The 20,576-nt window shown below is 46.0% G+C and overlaps 1 protein-coding gene across 2 annotated transcripts; it reads left to right on the plus strand.

Moving 5' to 3' along the window:
* The first annotated feature begins 189 nt into the window (after nucleotides 1–189).
* Nucleotides 190–11,479, plus strand: ARFRP1 (ADP ribosylation factor related protein 1). Of its 2 annotated transcripts, XM_032705202.1 has the most exons (8): nucleotides 217–276; nucleotides 1,569–1,669; nucleotides 2,054–2,141; nucleotides 2,611–2,693; nucleotides 3,346–3,427; nucleotides 3,591–3,661; nucleotides 8,971–9,071; nucleotides 10,513–11,479. In XM_032705202.1, exons 2-8 carry the CDS (start codon nucleotides 1,577–1,579, stop codon nucleotides 10,598–10,600), a joined length of 606 nt encoding a protein of 201 aa, XP_032561093.1. In that variant the 5' UTR covers nucleotides 217–276; nucleotides 1,569–1,576; the 3' UTR covers nucleotides 10,601–11,479. The 2 variants fall into 2 exon arrangements, with proteins under 2 accessions (XP_032561094.1, XP_032561093.1); XM_032705203.1 differs by lacking the exon at nucleotides 10,513–11,479 and having other exon boundaries at nucleotides 190–274; nucleotides 1,567–1,669; nucleotides 8,971–9,075.
* Nucleotides 11,480–20,576: the final 9,097 nt, after the last annotated feature.

Below are 20,576 nucleotides of genomic sequence, written 5' to 3' on the forward strand. Positions count from 1 at the left end.
CTCAGCGGCGCCGAGCCCTGCAAGCCGCCGCCATGACACCAGCCACGGCACTCGCCACTTCCGGCTACGGCGTGCCCACTTCCGCTAACGCGTCATTCCGTCAGAGTTGGGGAGGATGATGTCGCTGTGCATTCTGGGAGTTGTAGTACACCGACAATCCACACCCCGGCCCGACATAGGCACCGGGACTACAATCCCCAGAGCTCCGCGCGCGGGATGGCGGCGGTCGGCGGTGCTGGGCAGTCGTGAGAGGCGGTGGCGGCGGCTCCGGTGCCGGTGCCGGGTGAGGAGCTTCGGGTTCTGGGTTCTGAGCCCCACCCGCCGCGCTCGGCGGCGGCAGCGGCTGCGACGGGGGTACGGCTGGGCTTGGGGCGGACCTGCCGGGCCGGGACCTGGCGCTGGGCCGTCAGGGGGAAATGGCGGTGAGGGCCCGTGTCAGGCTGTGACAGGAAAGGAGGAGAGGGATCTCCTGGATATGGGGGGATCTCCCGGGTCCCAGAGGAGCGGGCTGGAGGTCGGGCACACACGGGATCACGTCGGGGACGGCAGGAGCTCCCCCCTCGCACAGCTGAAGGTGAAGGGTCACGATCCCACCTGTGCGGATGAAGCCCCCCCGCCCTGAGGTGCCCTTACCATGAAACTCCCGATTCCTGCCCTGGAGCGCTTTTATTTCCCTTTAGGTGATGGTGTTTGACTTCAAAGTGATCGCTTAACCACGCACTTGCTCAGAGGCAGCTGCCTCTCAGAGTCTCTGCCTTGAGGTTCCCTTTATCTATGTTTGAACAGGGGAGTTGTTGCAATGGCATGTGAGTCAGCTGGAGCACTTGGTGCCAGTGCTTCCTGCAAAGCCTCTCTGCCCTGTGTGTGCAAATCCAGCCACTGAAAACACAACAAGTGTGGGCTTCTGCAGGTGCTGGTGTTGCTTTGATTCTCAGCTTTGTGGTTTTTTGCTGGGCAGCTCATGTAGCTGGTCTGTGAGATGACAAAGCACTGTTTGGTGGGTGCCGCTACACAAGGCTGTTGCTGGATAAGGCTGAAATTAAGATAAGAAGAGGAATTATGTGCCTTTAGGATGCTCTGCACTCACTTCAACCAATAGAGACCCCAAGGTGCTTTTGTAGGGATTGGGAACAAGGAGGGGAGACTGGCCTGTGCATTCTTTCTTAAAAATACCTGCTCTGTGTATTTGTATGAAGTTCACTTCGTTTTCTGTGGGTCTTACATTTACTGCAAGGGGTGTTCAAAGTCTTCCTCAGCTCCCCTTTGAGCAGACAAAGTTGTCAAGTGAGAGCTGAGTTTGCAGCAGGTGCTGGGCACTGTGTGCAGGCACAGAGCTTCAGCCCTTTGGAAGATAATCCCTCCCTCGTGTGCATTTGAAAACTTGATCTTGAGCCATTTTCATGGTCTCTCTCGAATCTGTGACTTTTCCTGGGGTTGCCCAAATGTGAGAGTTCCTGATAAAAGAGCAGTGTCATTTATTTGTCTGGGGTTGGGAAGAACTCACGCTGTGGAATGAGAGGCTTTTGGGAATGACCTGTTTGTTAATGAATTCCTGGTATTTTTTTGCAGGAGCAGGATGTATACACTGCTGTCAGGGCTCTATAAATACATGTTCCAGAGGGATGAGTACTGTGTCCTGATCCTGGGTTTGGACAATGCTGGTAAAACTGTAAGTGCTGTTTTATCACCCTGTGGAGGGTGCACACAGTCCTAAACAGCCTCCAGAGATAAATCTTCCATCACAGGTCAATCTTTCTTCAGCTGTATCATGAGTTATTTTAGTGCTGTCACACCAAACAGTCAACTTTCCCTCAGTACTTAAATTTAGCACAAGCTTTCAGGGATGTGGCTGAGGCTTTGGTAATCCCATAATCACCTATGATCCCTTCTTTCCTTGCTGAAATAGGGAGCAAGGAGAGTGGTTTGTCCAGAATTAGGTAGGACAGTATCTGCTTTAGCAGGATTCTGCAGAAATTAAAGGGCAGGTTTGGGGTAGGATTGTCTCAGCAAGTAAAATATTTGGCAGTAAATACTTTGTCTCATTCCTTTTCAGACCTTCCTTGAACAAACTAAAACCCGATTTAACAAGAACTACAAAGGGATGAGTTTGTCCAAAATCACAACCACTGTAGGCTTAAACAGTAAGTAAATCCATCTGGAATTTTTTCAGCTTTCCTGCACAGCTGGACAACAGCTGATTGTTGTTTGAAGTATTTAAGAATTGAAAAGGGCAGAATAGTTCCTGGAAGCAGAGGCTGTACCTCTCAACTGCCCAGGTCTTTTTGTAGAGAATAAAATAAGCTTTCTTAGCTTAGGAGTGTAAAAAACCCATGAATCCCGTTTCAGTGCTATGCTCAAGCTAAATTTTACTGGAGTTCATTCTTTGGTCCAATTCTGGTGTTATTTACATGGTGTTATTACATGGTGTTATTACAAAACTTTATATTTGTGGTCACTGTGCAGATTTTGTTCTGTTGCAAATAACCACTTCCTGTGATTTGTTCCCCTACAAACCTATCCTGCCTCAGATTTCTCAGTGGGGTTTGCAGGTGTTTGTGCTTTACAACACCTCCAGTTTTCACTGGATTGTCTTTCCTTCTTTCCCTCTAGTTGGTACTATTGATGTTGGCAAAACTCGGCTGATGTTCTGGGATCTTGGCGGGCAGGAGGAACTGCAGTCACTTTGGGACAAGGTTAGAGATGTGGGTTTATTTTATTTTAATTTATTTTATTTATGCAACTTGTCCAGAGAAGCTGTGACTGCCCCATCCCTGGAAGTGTTCAAGGTCAGGTTGGAAAGGGTAGGGAGCAACCTGGTCTAGTGGAAGGTGTCCTTGCCCCTGGCAGAGGTTGGAACTGGATGAGTTTTAATGTCCCTTCCAGCCCAAACCATTCTGTGGTTTATTTTAGACATGGTTTTGTCTGTTTTAGAACTGAACCAGTACTATCATTTGGTAATCACACAGACTTATTTGTAACCCCAGTATTTAGCATCAACACTTTTTCAGAGATTCAACTATATCTGTGCAAGATGAGCCAAGATAATACTTAATACTTGCATTATTGTTACAAAGGCAATTACCAACCCATATCTGGGGCTTGTGCCATAGAGATAAGCTTTGGGAGTACACAGGTGAGCTTTCTCACCTGGTGTATTGAGCAAACAGAACAGGCAGCACATTCTGTTTGCCTCCCTTCTCTCCCAGAGACACACCGTGGAAACAGCTGGCTCTAACTGGCTGATCTCTTCCCTGTGTACCAAAATTTTACCAAATTCAAATAAAATCAGGAAGAGGAACAAATGGTCGCAGTGGATCGACACCAGGCTCTGTGTTCTCCTTGCAGTACTACGCTGAATCTCACGGGGTGATCTATGTTATTGACTCCACGGATGAGGAGAGGCTCTCAGAGTCTAAAAGAGCTTTTGGTGAGTACAGTGTGAAGAAAATCGACCCAAAAGGTTGTATCAAATGAAATTGTAATGCAAGAAGGAGCCTCTGGCTTCATCCCTCTGTCCAGATAGTCTGTGCCATGTGTCTGTACAACTTCAGAACTGGCTAAACCTCTGGTGTTATTTCTGTGCTTTGTAGAGAAGATGATTACCAGCGAAGCTCTGGAAGGTGTTCCCATTCTGGTGTTGGCCAACAAGCAGGATGTAGAGGTAAGATTCTTGCAGATTTTCATAAATGAGCAAATAAGCCTTGGAAAGGTGAGCTCTGCATTCACGTTAAATTTGTGCTGCATTCCTGGGCTGATCCTATGGGATTTTGCTGCCATGGGAAATACTTGCTTTGAATTTAGGTTGGTTTTTTTTTCCAGTGGCATAAATGAGCATCCTACAGGCACATAGTTCTGAACTCTTTATGTAAACAGAACAAACTGCATCGCTATGGTTGGTCTTTCTCATACCGTGACTGGGTATATTGATACTGGTTTTTCCTGTTTATTCAGAAAAAAAAAAAAAAAGTGTTTAGTGCACTTTGTTTATGCTGCTTTTTTAAAACCCAGGAACAGCACAACAAATGCATGTGAAGCATTATCATCCTTCTCCCACAGCTTGATAAGATCTGTACAATGAAACATTTGTTTGTCCTAAGGCATTCCATCTATGTCAGCAGGGAATGACGAGGAATGCTCTTTTCTGGTAACATAATTTAAATTCTTTCCAGCGTATCCAAAACTGCAAAGGTCTTGGTTTGGATTTGCAATATGATTTAAATTATTTCCAGCATATCCAGAACTGCAAAGGTCATGGTTTGGATTTGCCAGGTTCGTGGGTGGTACAATTTTTAGGTGACCCATCCAGGGCCATCCTCCTCTCCTCCGGAATGGAAAAAAGGGAAGAGAGTGCCTAAAGTGGTCATGGTGAATTCCATGACTGCAGCTCCAGTGATTCATCTCTAGATGGAGCCAGAGGCTTCCAGTAGGATTTGGAGCACCAACCCTGGCAGTTGGGATCAGTGTCTGTTCCAAAGTATGCAAATACTTCTCACCTTCTTCCCCTGGACTTTACACTTGTCCAAGTGATTGCACTTGTGGGAAGTACTTGAGACTTCCATAGACATCACTTCGGCTTTACAGGAGGATTTGGTTACACTTCACATGTACAACACAACAGATTGAGTTTTGGATGATCATGAGATTGTCTAAGGGATTATCTAGTGATGGAATTAAGAGAAATATAGTTCCATGTAAAACACAGCACGAGATTGAGACAGAACTCCTGATTTGTGGTCCTGACTTCGCTGTGGTCTCTGGGATGTGGGAAAATTGTCTTTTCTGTGTGGAAACCAGAATATTAACTCTCATATTTCCATGCAACACTAGAGCTGTGCTGCAGGGAGCAGCCTGCACTCTTGCCTTTAGAGCTGGAAAGTTGTTCCTGTTTTCCTTGTGGCTGTATATGCAGGTTTTGTTATGGGCACACTGCAGACCATGGCTATTCTGGCACTCTAGTCAGACTAAAGACAAATAACTGAACAAGTGGACTTCTTTAAATGATTAGAAAGAGGTATTTGGAGCAGGCTCTCAAGATAAAAACTAATTGACTTCCTGCCCCTTCTGGAGGGTCCAAGACCAGCCCACTGACTTAGTGCCTTTATGCAGTATAGAACTGCAACAAGAGATTAGCAAAGCTAAACCCAATGGGGCTTTCCCTGTTTGTAACAAATACCTAAATTGGATATTTTGAGGTTCACTCCTGCAGTCTGATCTTGGATATGCACACAGAGGAGACATCAATGCTGTTAGCAAATCATTGAGGGGATATAGCTTATTTTTCAGTAGCTATTCAGATTCACTTAAGCAAGGGTTAGAAAACTTGGTGGCCTGGTTCTCTTCTTCCAGTATAGCAGAATGGAAGACCTCTGGAATAAAACTGAACATTAAGGGATTATCATTGATAGAGATTTTTCTGCTCTGGATCTCCAGACATGTAACTGTAGTAGGGAATTCTCACCAGCATTCCTCTATCCTGGACCACGATAAGGGAAGATAAGTGGTATGTTAATCTTGCTGGGATTTGCAGGTGAATGATAATTCTGGATGATGACTTATAGAGAGGCCAGCAAATACATCAGAAGTAGAACATCTGACATACTTGGGGCTTTTTGTGAAGTTTGCATACCTCCCAGTAAGATAACAAAAGTTCTGACTCAATACCTGAATTTGCACGAGGTGTAAGAATTCTGCTGTGAACAGGCACCACTACCCCAAGGTTCATTGTGTCCTCTCAGCACTGCCAAACACAAGTGGTATTTGATCATATCAGGGGATGAAATACATTCACAGACTGCAAAATACCAATTCAGACTCTTTATGGAATAGGCTGTTCACATTCCTGTTGTTTCTCTTTTAGTTCCATTCTGGTGATTGATTACTCTTGAGATGGCTGAAGAGGCTGCACTTGAGGTTTTATCCTGTAAGGTTTTATCCTGACAGGAGACCAAGCAGCAGCATTGTCTTTGGTGAATGGATAGACTCTACCCTTTTTTGGCTAAAACTTGCCTTGCTGCTTGATAGATTTTTAGGTGAGCAATTGATGAGTCTTAATTTGGGTAATGCTGTTCTGAACCCAGTTCATAAAAAGAATTAGCTTTAGTCCTGGCTATATTATACCTTGAGGGGCCTTCATGAAGAGATGTTTTACAGTGTTATTTTGGGGAAGTTGAGATGGAAATATGGTTTGTCATGTGTTGTGTGAGGTTCCTCCAAACCAGCTCCTGAAAGGTCACTGTGGATTGTGTTATTTTAATGGGCACTGTTGATGTGGTCACAGGTCAAGCTTTTGAGTTATGTGGTTTTAGCTGAGAAACAAAACACATCTGTAAATAAATATTTTGTAATGTGTCTGGGGAGATCTCTCTTGGGAGACAAGGGGAACTTGGAAGCCACAACTGACATTTTCCCCTGAGCATGAGAAGCTCAGGTGCCCCTTGCTGGAGTGACAGATAATCTGCCTCATCCTCTGCTGTAAGATGAGATTCCAGTTTGTGGCTTCCCCTCAAGGACTAAAACAAGGCTTGTCCACATTGGTGTTGTCCCTCTGCTGTGCTGCTCTCCTGCATCTAGAGGGGAAAAAGTTATTCCACAGCACAAGAGTGGAGTTGTGATGCAGTGGCACCCTGCTGCAACAATGTGAAAGGTGCAAAGTCTCCTCAGGAGCAAAACTCTGATGCAAGTTTCCATGGAGAGAGCCATGGCTGGGCAGTTCTGTGGGAAGTGGGGCAGGCCATGGTTATACCAGAGGGGGGGAAAGGGAAGTGATGACAGTGGATTATACTGGGAGGAAAAAATGGCAATAATTGTAAGCTGCACTGGGAAAAGTGGACTCTCAAAGGCCCCAAGGATGGGTGAGCTGAAGGATGTGGGTTCTCTGTGCTCCTGGGTGTTTGCAGGTGTGCTGGTCTGCCAGCTGCTTTTGGGATGTTCGTTGCCTGTTTGCTTTGCCTGTGCAAGTAGAAATCAAGGACAGTATGAGTACTGTCTATTGTTATTTCCTACCTTGAACACTTTTATATTTATTTTAGAAATATTTTAAAATGTATGGTCATTCAGAAAAGGGGAAGTTGTTATACAATGATATTAAACTTAAAGCTTAAACTGTATTTCAGAAAACATTTGCTCAATTTCAGCTGCCTTGAGAGTTAGTCTTCCTGCTGCTAAGTTCTCAGTGACTGAAAAGAAACAAAGACATAAAAAATAGTTCAAATTACTGACATGCAGCTCTTCCACCTTCCCATTTGTTGGGTAATTGATTTGTCCAGAACTCTGGCTTAAACCAGGAGGCACTTGGACCTGCCTTTCTTACTGGGCAGTGAATGCCATACCAGACTAAAGCAGCATGTTTTACAAACCCATAGAGAATGGTTGGTTGGTTTTTGTCTCTTGCCCATCTCCCAGACCTACTGGTATGAATTCCAACTCCCAAGTCCAGTCTGACTCCCTCTAAAATCAGTATTTGTTTTTTTTTAAAATTAGCTATTTTTCCTGTGACTGACAGTTCATTCATATCAACTGAGCCTTTTTCACTTGGCAGAAACCCTGAACTAAATTGTTAGGAATTTGGTGCAGTGGTGTCAGTAACATTTTTGGATATGGTTTCCAGGTCATTCATTGAAAGGGCAAGTTTGAAATGCAGCTTGAGGTCATAAGAAAGTACAGTCATCAAAAGTTGCACAACCGATGGAGTCGAGGACAGTGGGTGAACTGGGTGTAGTTAAACTCCTCTCAAGGCATTTCTTAAGAACCCTTCTTATTTATAAGCAATGAAACCTGCTTACTTGTTGAATGGTTATCTCCATGGAAGTTTCTTGTATTTAATTTCTCCAGAACCAGTGATTTGCAAAAAAAATGGCCGCTATCATTAATTTCCGTATTTCTGTTCTCTCAGAGTTCACATCTGCTTGGCTGATCCTCAGGACCCACAAGGGTCCGATTTGGCATTTGTGTAAATTTGTAAACTTGTCCAAAGCATGTATTTGGGCCTCATGGACGGGTCAAAGCACATATTTGAGCCGTGTTGAAGGTACAGAATGTCCTTGCAGAGAGAGGAGGAAAGGTGGGCTCGTGGCCAGCTGAAGTGCTTAAATGGCTCATCCAGGACTTCTGAGGAAAAAGCAAGCACTGAGATCAGGGAAGGATCTAGAGGCTGGTGATTTCTCTTGTAGCTGCTTTGTGTGCTCAGGGAGGTGCAAGTCCAGACTTCACTAGGGCAGGTTTGCTTTTGTTGTGTTTGTAGCTCTAAGAATCAGATTTTTGTGGTAACACTGCGATTTGTGTCAGTAATGCACTTCTTTATCAGGGGGTTTATGATTTGTGTTGTAAAGACACTTCCCAGCAGCCTTCTGGCAACCTCACAGAAGTGCAAGACCTGCAGAGGGTCAAGAGCACAGTGACATCAGGCATCAGAAAACATGCTGCATTCAGTGGTGCCAGCGTTCCTCTGAATGCAGACAGACAGGTGCAGGGTGGCTGTGCCTGTAGTGGCAAGGAATGTGCTGAGAACTTGAAAAAAATCGCATCCAAGCCATTTTGTGAGAGTGCCCAGGCTGCTGGCAAACAGTCCACTGGGCTTGCAGCAGGTCCAGTGTTTCAAAAGCCTTTGTAAATAGTAAAGCTCTTGTAGTGCCCTGGTGGACAGAAGCTGTGTGTGATGATGGGGTGGGTTGGAAGGAGCATCCTGAGGGAGTGCAGGTTGTGCTCATTTTCAGGATTCTGTTTGCTTAGAAGTGCACAAATGTGTCTGTGTACTGTCTGCAAACAGCATTCTCTTTAGTGAAAAAAGGAATATGTTAATTTTTTTGGAATGTAAAGAGGTGAATTTGCTGTATTGGTGGGTGAGGGGGTTTAACCTCCCAGCATTGCCATCCTGACTGAAGCAGGACTGCAGACACAGTAGGATTTGTTGTGGAAGAAGGTCACCATCTCTTGCAGCACAGAAAGCAAGCTCTTCTTTGGTTCCCTTTGCAGACTTGTCTGTCAATACCTGACATCAAGACAGCATTTAGTGACTGCATTAACAAAATTGGGAAGAGAGACTGCCTGACTCAAGCCTGCTCAGCCTTGACTGGGTGAGTATGAGAATGGATGGAGTTTTGGTTGACTGAGCAGCTGTGGGGTGTCACACACAGAGCAGCATTACAGGATTTACTAACCCCTGAAAGGGAGCTGGGCTTCCTCCCAGCACTGACTTGTGTGTGAACCTTGGATGTGCACCAGGTCAGTAACTTCATCTGTAAATCCTGCCTATGAAACCACATGGAAATGTACTGCTGGCTGAGAGCAACGGGACTTGTCCACACAATAATCCTTGCAGATGCTGGCTTGCTGCAGCTCCTGGCTTTTAAGTTAAGGAGTCAGTTGAAAATGCAGCTGTTGATGCCACTGCCAGAGAAATGGGGGGTGCTCTGCTACCACTGCTGTAATTATGCTCTTGCTTTCATATTCTTTGGTGTGCAGATGAGCTTTGTGATGTGGGTAATGTAACAGTCTCCAAGAGAGTTCTCACAAAGGGACACCCGCTGGTTTGAAATTTGATGAGTAAAACAGACCAAAGTCTGGCTGTACACAGCTGCACGCCATGACCTTGACCAACCCACTGGATTCCTGACATCTCAGCGTCACTACTGCTCCTCGAATCTTGCAATACTCTGGTTACACTTTCAGTTCTTTGAGTGAAAAGTGCTATTTGTTGCAAGTTGAAAGTTCTGTTCCAGATGGCAGAAATGCTCCTGGCTGAATTTCTGCCTGTGCTAAATCCAGAGCTTTGAGATTTCTTCTAAATCTAGCAAGAAATCTGTGTTGTCATACAAGCAACTGCGAAAAAAACCCTCTTAAAAAACCTCTTAAACCATGGAAAAAATCTGTTGTCTGCATTGCTACAAAAAAACACGTGCCATTAAGCAACTGAGTGACCAGAAGAACAATGGTTAAGCATTGACTGGAAGAGAAGTATTAGGTGAAAAGCAACCTTTTAAAACACTTCAAATTTTGGTCTGTGTGGAATTTCCTTTCAAAATTCCAGTTTGAGCTTGCACTAAAACAATAAATAACTTGTGGAAGTCCTGGCTGGGGAGCTGTGCAGACCAGCGAGGTGGTGACTTGCTTGGCAGCCCCAGCACAGGCAGTTAACAGAAAGATGGAACCACGACTGGAAGATCTGATGCAACTGATGTGGGGTTTGTGGCAAAATAACCTCAGACCAGCTGTCAGGTTTGTTTGATGCTTGTTCATCCCAAGGTTTCCACAGAGTCGGTGACTAAATTGGATGTAGACACGTACAGACACCAGAAAAATAAAGGATGGAGTTTATATGCTGAGTTAGAAGAAATCAGATCCCTATTGTGTGCCTGTATGAGAAATAACACAATAATGGCAATAAATAACTGCAGGGCAGAGCCCTTCCCTTTCTCTTGTAAGGGCTCAGGGCCTGCCTGAACCACGTTTCTGTTCTTGTTTGCCACTTGTTGGTGATTTATTTTAAAACCTTATCTGCTTATCTTACTTCCTTAGCAAAGGGGTGAACGAAGGAATTGAATGGATGGTGAAGTGCGTGGTGAGGAATATCCACCGGCCCCCAAGAAAGAAGGACATCACGTAAGGAGTTCCAAGTCAGCCAAGGAGCAGACAGTCTTTTTCCACACAGTTTTGTGTTCCCTTTAAAGAAGGTGATCCACTGGATTCCTATTACGCCTGATTCTTCCCTAAGTTTGGAGACAAATATTCTCTTTCTGTGTCTAAAAAAACTTGAGCCAAGGATTCCAACTGGGTGGGGGGGTGGGAATCTCTTACATTAAGTATTAAGTCTTTGGCTTGAGAGCATCCTATGTAGCAACCTACACATTGTTGCAGATGCAAAGGACTTAATTTTCTACTGTTTTACTTTGTGATTCCTGATTTGTTAGTCTAACAGGCTGGAGGCCAGTGACATGAAGGAACTCCTGAAGGAACTGTGTAGGTGAATGTGGGAGGGGAGGAGCAGCCTGGGGAATGGCTGTCCCTCCTAACTGAGAAGATCCCTTGCTGCTCCAGCCCCGTGGTGTCTGCAGGGTGTCACTGGCCCCGTTATGCTGCTGTTTGTGTAGTGGGGAGAGACAGTGTTGATTAGAACTTGGATTTTCAGTCGGCGTGAGGACTTGTAACTTTGACCTGTGGTAAATTCAGACATGGAAGCCAGCAACTGCACAATGGTCATAGGATCATGGAATTGTTAAGATTGGAAAAGACCTCGAAGACCATCAAATCCAAGTGCATGGTTGTACGCTGGTTGAAATGGGTATTCCTACCAGGACATGGACTCCAAAAGCACTGCCCTGCTCTGACTGCCAATCTCTTTGTGCATTCTCTTTAATCCTAAGAGTAACTGGGATCTTCTGTAACTGGAATGAATCGAGGCCCTCTCCGTGATCCTTCTTGGCCAAAAGCAGAACCTCTAGGCAGGGAGAAATCAGTATGCAATAAAGCTTCCTACTTCTTTGAACTTCTCCGGCTGAAACAAGTGATGTTTGGGAACAGTAGAACTTAGCCCTCTAGTTTTTTGAAATGTAAGAAAGAACAGACAGGCAGCACTCGAACAGTGCTCGGTTCTTACCTCACCTACTCAGCTGGATCTGCTGATGTATCACTAACATTTCCCTGAGTATCTCATTTTACATGAATTTGATGGTGGTTTGGCAGTGGCTGTTGCTCCTGACCTGGTTTAGTTACTCCTGGTACTGTTTGCTTACAAAATGAAGGGGCCGTTAATCAAGGTGTACTTGAGCATGTCAGCAGTATTTGTTTAAAGTCTGTGGGTTGGTGTGTGTCAAAGAACTTTCTGCTGGATTTTTCGCGTGCAACTCACTGCAGATTTTTTTTTGGAGAGGGAACATTCATTCACTCACATTTGGGTCAAAGGGGCAGCTGGGCTGTGTCATTAATAAACACATGAAGTCAGTGGAAATAGTTGCAAACTGGGAAGCAGAATCTTGCTTTTCCTTGCTTAAGTAAAGCTCCTGCAGACCTACTGACCCGGTCAGGTGTCTTGGTGTGCCCTGCAAATGTGGAGGATCCCCTGGAAATCACTCACCTGCTGTAGGAAGTGGCACTTTCTCTGGGTGCTGCACGTGATATAGCGCCGAGATTTTCAAGAGTACAAAAGTTTTGGAGACCCAGTGGCCACTGATCGTCAGGGAAATCTCTCTCACTGGGCTGCCTTGGAAAGCCTGACTGTTTTCCAGGTGACTTTGTGGCCCTGGCTGGTTTGGTTGATAGGGTTGGTACTGACAATTAAGATGTAAAGTGGTAACTAGTGAACAAAGATACCTTGCTGAGAGACAAATTGCCTCAGTCAATTAGCTTGTGTTGTCAATTAGTCTGTGTTGTGGGATACCAGGGGTTTTCCAAGCTTTCCACATACTCTTTTCAGATCTCTTGATCTCCCTATTCCCTGGGAGACCAGGAAGGAAAAAACCAGTTTCTAGACACAGATTGCTTTGTTGCCCATATCAGCAAGGGGTCTTAAATTAAAACAAATGTTTTGAGCTCAGGATTCCAAGTTCTCAGGCGTGGGAGAGCCTTTCTCCCACAGACATGCCTGGGCTGTGGTAGGTTTGTATGAACCATATATGGTAGGTATGTGATGGTCATAACAAACCAGGGAGGATTTCTCTGAAACCAGCAGTGAAAAGGTCACTCTAATTCACAGCTTCCAGAGCAGTATCCCAGCAGGTACCAGGTGGGCCATTTTTTATATTTTGATCATAACTTTAGTAATTTATCCCGTTTTAGACTTACAGGAACCACAGACTTATTTAAAATGCTTAAGTGACACCCCCCCCCACCAGACCTCAACCAAAGCAAGGATATTTCTGAACAGTTCAAATGAAATCAAATTTTCAGATTTTTGATACATTTGCATTGGACCTATTTTGCCCGTGCCAGCTCACAGCAACGTACTTCTCTGAAGAGCTGCTTTGTCTTCCCAAGGTGAAACATCCACTCAGTAATCCCATGTTGTCGTACATGAGATAAAGGTAAGTGTCTAATAAGCTAGGCAGTGATTCCTCTTGCCATATTTGAGCATTGGCAGATGGTTACATTTCTCTCACCCATCTGGAATTTCCTACACAAAGATTTATGGTCCGGGAGCAGCGGGAGGCAAGAACTAAAAAAACACTTCTAAGGTTTTTAGAATCCCAGTGAATCTGCGAATCCCAGCACTGTCTGTGTGCTGGCAATCCCATCTTTGTTTGGAACTCTGAGAAGACACAGAGTAACTGAGTTGCAGCATTTTGGCTGGCACAACCTAATCCTGTCCCGTCCTCAAACGAGGCAGCAGTGACATGGGACCTGACGTCTGGGGGGTGCTGATGTCAGAGCTTATCCCACTTCCCAGGACATCCTGTCCCACAGAACCAGGGGAAAAATACCAGGACAAGTCAGACACAGCTTCATGTTAAGTCCAACATCCTAGCCCAGGCTCTGACCAGTAACATCTAGTGAAGGTGAAGCAAACAGAGGCTGTTTGGGGACTGTACCCTGGCCATCCTTCCTACTCTGCCGAACTTAAATCAGCCCATCATAGAGAAGTGGACCTAATATGCAGTGCTGCAGGGTGGCTTTGTTCCTAATTGAGCTATTTTTAGTCTTTTCTTCATTAAGATCCTAATTCTGTACTGCTGACACATCCAGCACATCCATCAGTTTGTTTAGGGAAGGGATCTGCTGTTACACATAAAGATCACAATCTCGAGCGAGTCTCCTCAGCTGAGCATGAGCCTGTTGGGTTAGTCATGATTTCCAGAAGTGCTCGTGATTCACTGAGATACCAGTGCACATTTGGAAAATGTAAAGTTGCAGCATTGCTCAGCTAAAAAACTGCATTAAAGTATTCAAAGGATTCTGAATTGATATAGGCATTTCACTGTATTTTGGGACAGTATCCTGGGATGTCCCTGCTGGCAAGTGGTATTAATTCAAAGAGAGAACTTCTAGAGAGGTCTGCTAAGGAAGGTAATGAGTGGTACTGTCATTGCTCTTGGCAGTTATCCCTTCAAATTAAAAAAATCTGATTAATGGGGATGGTAATTCCTGGCAGCCACAGCCAGTGGTATCAACACGTGGAGGACATGAAACGTCAGGGCTCTGCATGCAGCTCTGCCGCTGGTCTTCACCTTTTACCCAAAGCAGCACCACAAGCTGAGTTGCCTTCAACCTTGGGGTTGTTTTCAAACTCCTGAGTATTTGTAGGTTTCCCAAAAGCAATTCAGACAATCAAGAAAGACAGAGTGAACTGACCCCGCCATGCAGACGGTTTCTAGGTCAGGTGCCCTCTCAAAATTCCCTTCGGGTACAGATTTCTATTCAAATGTGTCTGAAATCTCTCTCCAGGGAGATAAGAGGCAATGGGGAGGTGGGAAGAGCCATCGCCCTCTGCTGAGCTCTTATCAGGACCAATGATGTCAGAGAAACTAGAGCAGGTGCTTTTTCACAATGGAATTTTACACCCATTGGAAATCCCATGTAAAACATTCCTGGTGGATAACACAGTTATTTTTTTTCTGGACTTTGATCGTTTCCTGTAGCATTGCCCTTGGGTTTTGTTCCTTGTGCTTCTGAAATCCCTTAAGAGTTGTTTTTCTGCTCCTCTGGTAGAACCAGCTTTTGTGAAAACTCCTGGGGGCTTTCCATTAGTTTCTTTACATGCACTTTGCCCTTTTTTATTCCCAAACCCCCTTCAACAGGCTTTAGTCCCAGCTGTCAGTAGTGTCTGCTCTTGTACAACTTCGTCTGTACAACTTACATCTGATCACAAACCTTCACTCCTGACAACCATTACCTCAGAAGGGAGTGATGCTTAAAATTCCTGGTAAAGCAACAAGTTGGTACTGTAAAGAATCAGACTTCATGGAAAATGACAGAGATCTGGCACAGAAAACATGGACAGCACAATACGCAACATTACTAGGGAAAAAATTAGCTAAAGTTTTTCCATAACCTAGGTGCTTGTTAAGTGGAAACAAGGAGAGGAGAAACATTGGTAGTTTACACTGTGCTGGAATTCTGCCTGACATTTGTTTTTAAACACGTACAATCACTTTCTGGAGGCAGGAATCTCCTCATTCCTTCTCGGTTGCACTCTTTACTTACAGCTGCTGATGGCAAATGAGTTTCAAAATTTCCATGTTGTCATCAGTGTCCTCTTGAATACCACATTGTTCACGTGCTTTTTTGAGGATGTCCTTGCACAGTCTCACCTTTCCCACATGTTACCTGGTGTACTTGCCTTGAGACAAAATCCTTGCTGGACCAGTACTTTACTAACACTACTAACTCATGAGTAGTAACTTCTTTCTGTGTTCGGGCCATCTTGTCTAGGCTGTGCTTTTGCCAAGAAAGTTTGGACCAGGTGATCCAGGAGGTGCCTTCCAACCTGGGATTCTGTGATTATATGGTTCTCCATCCTTTGAAGTGTACATCCTTCAGCTGAATGCATTTCATGCTAAACATTTGGAGAAACTAATCCAAGTCTCTGACCCAGTGCAGCCTTAAGCCATCTGTATTCAGTACATAGCAAAAAAACTGCTCTGAGGGTAAAACTAAATTCAGTGTGAAATTAAGTGTATCTTTAAGTGCTTTCCTGAAACAGAAACCTCTGGAGTTGTTTCTGTTGTGTTCCAGTTCAGGTCATAGCCAGGAACTCCACTGCCAGTTCTCAGAAGTCAAAGAACCTGATACTGTCTCATTGGAGATTTCCTTCAGAATTTTTTTTTTTTTTTCTGAGTTATGCTCCCACAAAGAGTAAAAGGGTTCCACAAGGCATTCGTAAGGAGGAATAACGAATTTGTTGTTCCCAGAAGCTGGTATATTATGAACAGCACCTCCCGTAACAGTAACAGGCAAAGGAATGTAGGGTCATTTTGTAGAATCATAAAATATCTTGAGTTGGAAGGAATCCACAAAGATCACCAAGTCCTACTCCATGCTGAGCTTTTGCTGGGTTTTGTGACCAAAGCCCTTCAGATGGGTTCTTCTGCCAGGGGAACAAGAGGACCTGGGGGATATGGAGGAGTGTCCTGCCCTGTTGAAAGATTTTGCTCCTCTGACACAAACAAGACTTGTTTCTACATGAAATATTTGTGGTTACATGTCATAACCCCAGTATCAGCCACCATGCTGTGGCAGGGGAGCTTTGCCCTGGACAGGACAGCAGTAGGGTGAAGGCAGCTGTGGCTTCCTGGAGAAGGACAACAGCTGAACCAAAACCAACTGATCCCACACAGCGAGGATTAAGATCTCCCAGGTCTGCACCCACGTCCTCAGGGTGGTGGAAATTTTGACAGCTCATCTCCATGCCACGAGAAGAGGCAGGATCATGGGACAGCTCATACCACAGGCTGTGAAAGACTAGTAACTGTCTCGTGAGTGCACCTGGTGTATCAAAGGGGATCTCTGTAAACAAGAGGTGCTGAATCACAGGCAAGGTTGTTCCTCCCTGACGTGAGAGCAAACAACACATGAAACTGAGCAAAAGAAGAACTTGGGGTTGATCTTGTCAGAGCTAATTTGTCCTTTCAGATTCAGAGTCATGGAATGGGGAATGTACAGTCCTGTTATTACCCCCCAAATTTCCCAGCTAAAGAATTCTAGTCTTAACTTACGGGAAGACCAAGTCCAATACATCACCTCCCAAGCTCCAGTATCACAGAAGGAAGCAGAGAGAGACAGAAATGAAAACCAGCAGCAGGGAATCTGTGTGATCTGACTGAGGCTGAATGGAGCAAGTCTCTGATGCCAATCTGGACTCTCCAGACCTTTATCTGGTCCCTTATGCTTCCCAGTCAAAAACACCCTGAAGCCCATATGCCTGAGACTCAGCAGCACTGACCACCCAGTGCACATCCTTGCTGAGCTCATGTCTTCACAGCAATAGCTGGGAAGTCATCATTCCATGTGTTTCCATAGGAAAATGATCAAGTCTCCTGGCTCCACTCCCATGTCACAGCTAAGCCACCACACTTCTGGAGCTCCTCTGTGTTCAGAGCACGTGGGAGAGCACAGGATCCTGATGCACTGAGTGCTCAGTGCTCTTCCTGGGTGAGCAATGACAAGATACCACAATGGGGACCACAGTTCTCCCCACATCCTCATGGCACTGTGAGGTCTGGAATCCCCAATACTGCTTAGTCACTTAGATACAGCAGGTTTTCTGTCCTCCCTCCCTAGACATTGTGTAATTGGAAAAAGCCTTTGTTTTCAAGGTCAAGCAAACAGTTGCTCAGGGAAGTCTCCTCTTGACTCAGACAATAACACATCAAGGGCTTGTTGTTCTAAGCAGCAAGGGTGTTGTGTACAGATATTGTAGCTGTGGCCATGACTGTGTTACCCAGAGAACTCCTGTAAGTTAAAGGGCATCAGAAGGTTTACTAATATGTTCTGATTTTATTCAAGCTAAGGGCGGACAGTGCCCAGAACCTGAGCATTACAGTCTGAGTACCTTGGGAGCCAGGTCAGGGGAACCAAAATGTGTCTGATCAAATAGAATCAGAGAATATCCCGAGTTGGAAGGGAACCACAAGGATCATCGAGTCCAACTCCTGGCCCCGCACAGGACACCCCACAATCCCAGCATGTACCTGAGAACATTGTCCAAATGGCTGCTGAACTCTGGCAGCCCTGGGGCTGTGATCAGAGGAGGCTGGGGAGCCTGTTCAGTGCCCAACCACCCTTTGGGTCCTTTTCCTAATATCCAACCTAAACCTTCCCTGACACAGCTCCAGCCATTCCCTGTCTGTCAGTGCTCACCAGAAAGCAGAGATTGGTGCTGCCCCTCTGTTTAGAATATGTATCTAAATAGAAGAAATGTGCATCAGACATGACTCTTTGCTGGATGAATCCCTGTAAGTGATATTTTAAGCCTCTCAGTGCAAAACTAAGCTGTCCTGCGAAGGACAACTGGACTCCCAACACTTGTTTGGAAGCAAACACTGGGAATGAGTGAAAACTACACTGTTGTGCTCTGTAACTGCCACAAGAAAACAGATCTAAAGTTTTGTTTAAAAAAGTCAATTTCATGTTAGTATTTCTTTAGCTACCTTTTAAAATTGTTGACTCAGTGATACAGGAATGTCTGAACAAGTCTGCTGAGTACTAAATATTCTCGAGTAATTGAATCTACTCAGGGTGATGGCGATGAAAGGTACTGTTATTTGTTCTTGCCTTACTCAGCAGCAGACAGCAATAATTTGCTTTTTTTGAAACATGATTACTCCAAAGACCTCCCAACACCATTTCATAGAAGATCATAGAAGACCATCTAGTTCCAACTCCCTGCCATTTTACAGGGGGAAGGAAGGGCCCTTTGGGGATCAATGCAGGCAGTGAGAGGAGGGGTGACCTCCCACCCCCTGCTGCACCCCGAGGCCAGACACAGCTCTGAGGTGGAAACCCTTTGGTGATACTTGCAGAGTTTTTCATTGAGGTCTTCACAGTTTCATTAATTTATCAGTCAGATTCTTGTTTTGGTTAACCTGAGGCAAAAATTCACATTTCATTAAAAGAGATAGGAGGAGAAATGCTCAGGGGGCAGAGTTCCACCCAGCCCTGGCTGAATGCAGATCGGTGGTATGAGCCACACTCAGCCCAAGAGCACCTGGTCCATGTCCTCACCTGGTCACTGACTTGTCACGGGGCTCCCTCACCTCTTGGTTTCCCTGTGTCCACCCAGACCCAGCTGGGACCCAGTCACCTGCTGTGCCTCCTCTTGCTCTCTCTTGGAGACTCCCCACTCTCTGGGCACTCCTTGAACACAGAAGGGAACAGAAGTTATAAATGCAGAAGGGGAAGAAATGAGGGCAGGGACTGAAGTGAGACCCAGTGGGAGAAGAGCAGCTCCCAACGTCCACGTTCTGTGTCCCACAGGTTGGGCTGCCCTGCACACCTCAGCCATCCCTGCTCCTGCTCTAGGACAGGATGGACTTTCTCAGGATCACCTCTGCTTCTCCAACACAGCTGGCACTGTCCCCCTCCAGGAGTGGCACGGGGGAGTTCGATCCCATCATTTGGTCACTGCAGAAGCAGCAGTGAGGGACAAGTCTCAGCAGGGTCAGGGGATTACAGCTGGAAGGGAAAATGCTACAGTCAGAAGGTTAGAAGTGTGCTTCCAAACACGATAAAATCAGCGCCTCTGGAATAGTGATGGGAGAATTTAAACAAGTTTGGTGTGTACCAGCACTCCCTGAGTACTGTCCCACAGTGTTGGGGGGGCTCAGCCCACTGTCACTGCTGAGTGACACAGGAGAGTGGGGACAAGGGGAAATCTGCAGGCAGGAGAATGAATTTACTCATCTTGTAAAAAGGTGGCAGCCGAGAGGGCCGCAGGCTGCTTCGACAAGCGGGATTATGTGCTTGCATTGGTTCCATCCCCTCTGCATCCCTCTGCACACCTCAGAAAACCCCCGCCCTTGCTTTCCTCCAGCAATCCTGGCTCTACCTGCTTGCGAGGTCAAGGCGTGACCTCACCAGAGAAACTCCCGCTGACTCCTTCCACTCACATTAATCATTCACCTAAACCTGTTCCAAGCCCTTGGAGCTGGACCAGCACTTGCGGCGCTCTCCTCCCACAAAAGAGGAACGTGTCCCGGCGGCTCCTGCGACGAGCAGGCCAGGAGCACGTCAGCTCCTGCTGATCACCAGGAGGCATCACCACCAACCTGAGTCACTACCACACCTGGTTGTGGTGAGAGGTGGCCGAGGAGCCCACGGCACCGACCTAACCCACTTCAGCACTTTAAACCAACTAAATAATTTTGTGGGAGTTTATCCCGTTTTAAGCATTTAACAGCCTGACTGTGGAGAGCAGCATGGGCTTGGGCTTTCTATGTAGTGCTTGTAAGCATTTGGAGAATTATCTTCTGTGCACTGAATATCTGAGTCATCCCGGGAGAGCGCTGCATCCACTTTTAGATGTTACCATGTGCTGTCCTCAGCCACAGCTTATGAGTAAAGAGTCATTTAAACCATCAGGGAAACAGCTCACGATGCTGACCCTTCCTCTTCTCTCTCCAGGCTTTGGAAACTTCAGTGGAAACCAAAAGGGATTTTCATCCTCTTAACTTCAATTAGCTGAAAAGGTGAAATATCTCATGATCAGCTCGAGGGTGGTTTGGGAGTGCTTGCCTTGGTCCGGGTATCAGGTGGTGGGAGCAGACGTGGGGGGACCTGGGGCTGGCACCATGCAGTGCTCATCCTGGCTTTTCCAGCAAAGCCTTTTTCCTGGAGGCTGAGCAGGACTCACGTGCCGGGGTGTTTGGCCGCTGTTAAAACGGTCAGTATTTACCAGAACCTTCCCAGTCATCCTGTCTGTGAGAAAACTTCCTGGAGCAGAAATTCCAACTAACTCAGCAATGAGGGGACTTAGGTCAGGGAGAGACCTGGGGAGAGGCTCCAAACCACCTCAGCATCAGGAGACACCCTGGCAGAGCAAGTCACACTGGTGGCAACAAGCCAGGGAGCTGCTGCTGGCCCAGGGCATCACCCCCTCCCCAGCCCCTCAGTGCTGCATTGGCTGAGGGCAGCAGGGGCAACCTGGGAGTGCA

Source organism: Chiroxiphia lanceolata, chromosome 17 (assembly GCF_009829145.1).
Source record: "Chiroxiphia lanceolata isolate bChiLan1 chromosome 17, bChiLan1.pri, whole genome shotgun sequence".
Classification (NCBI taxonomy): Eukaryota; Metazoa; Chordata; class Aves; order Passeriformes; family Pipridae; genus Chiroxiphia; species Chiroxiphia lanceolata.

Bases quoted from the DNA above. Each gene is read 5' to 3' on its own strand.
- ARFRP1 (XM_032705202.1), top strand. From the start codon at position 1,577: ATGTATACACTGCTGTCAGGGCTCTATAAATACATGTTCCAGAGGGAT. The intron at 3,662-8,970 runs GTAAGATTCTTG...TTCCCTTTGCAG, and splicing joins CCAACAAGCAGGATGTAGAG to ACTTGTCTGTCAATACCTGA. The intron at 9,072-10,512 runs GTGAGTATGAGA...TTACTTCCTTAG, and splicing joins GCCTGCTCAGCCTTGACTGG to CAAAGGGGTGAACGAAGGAA.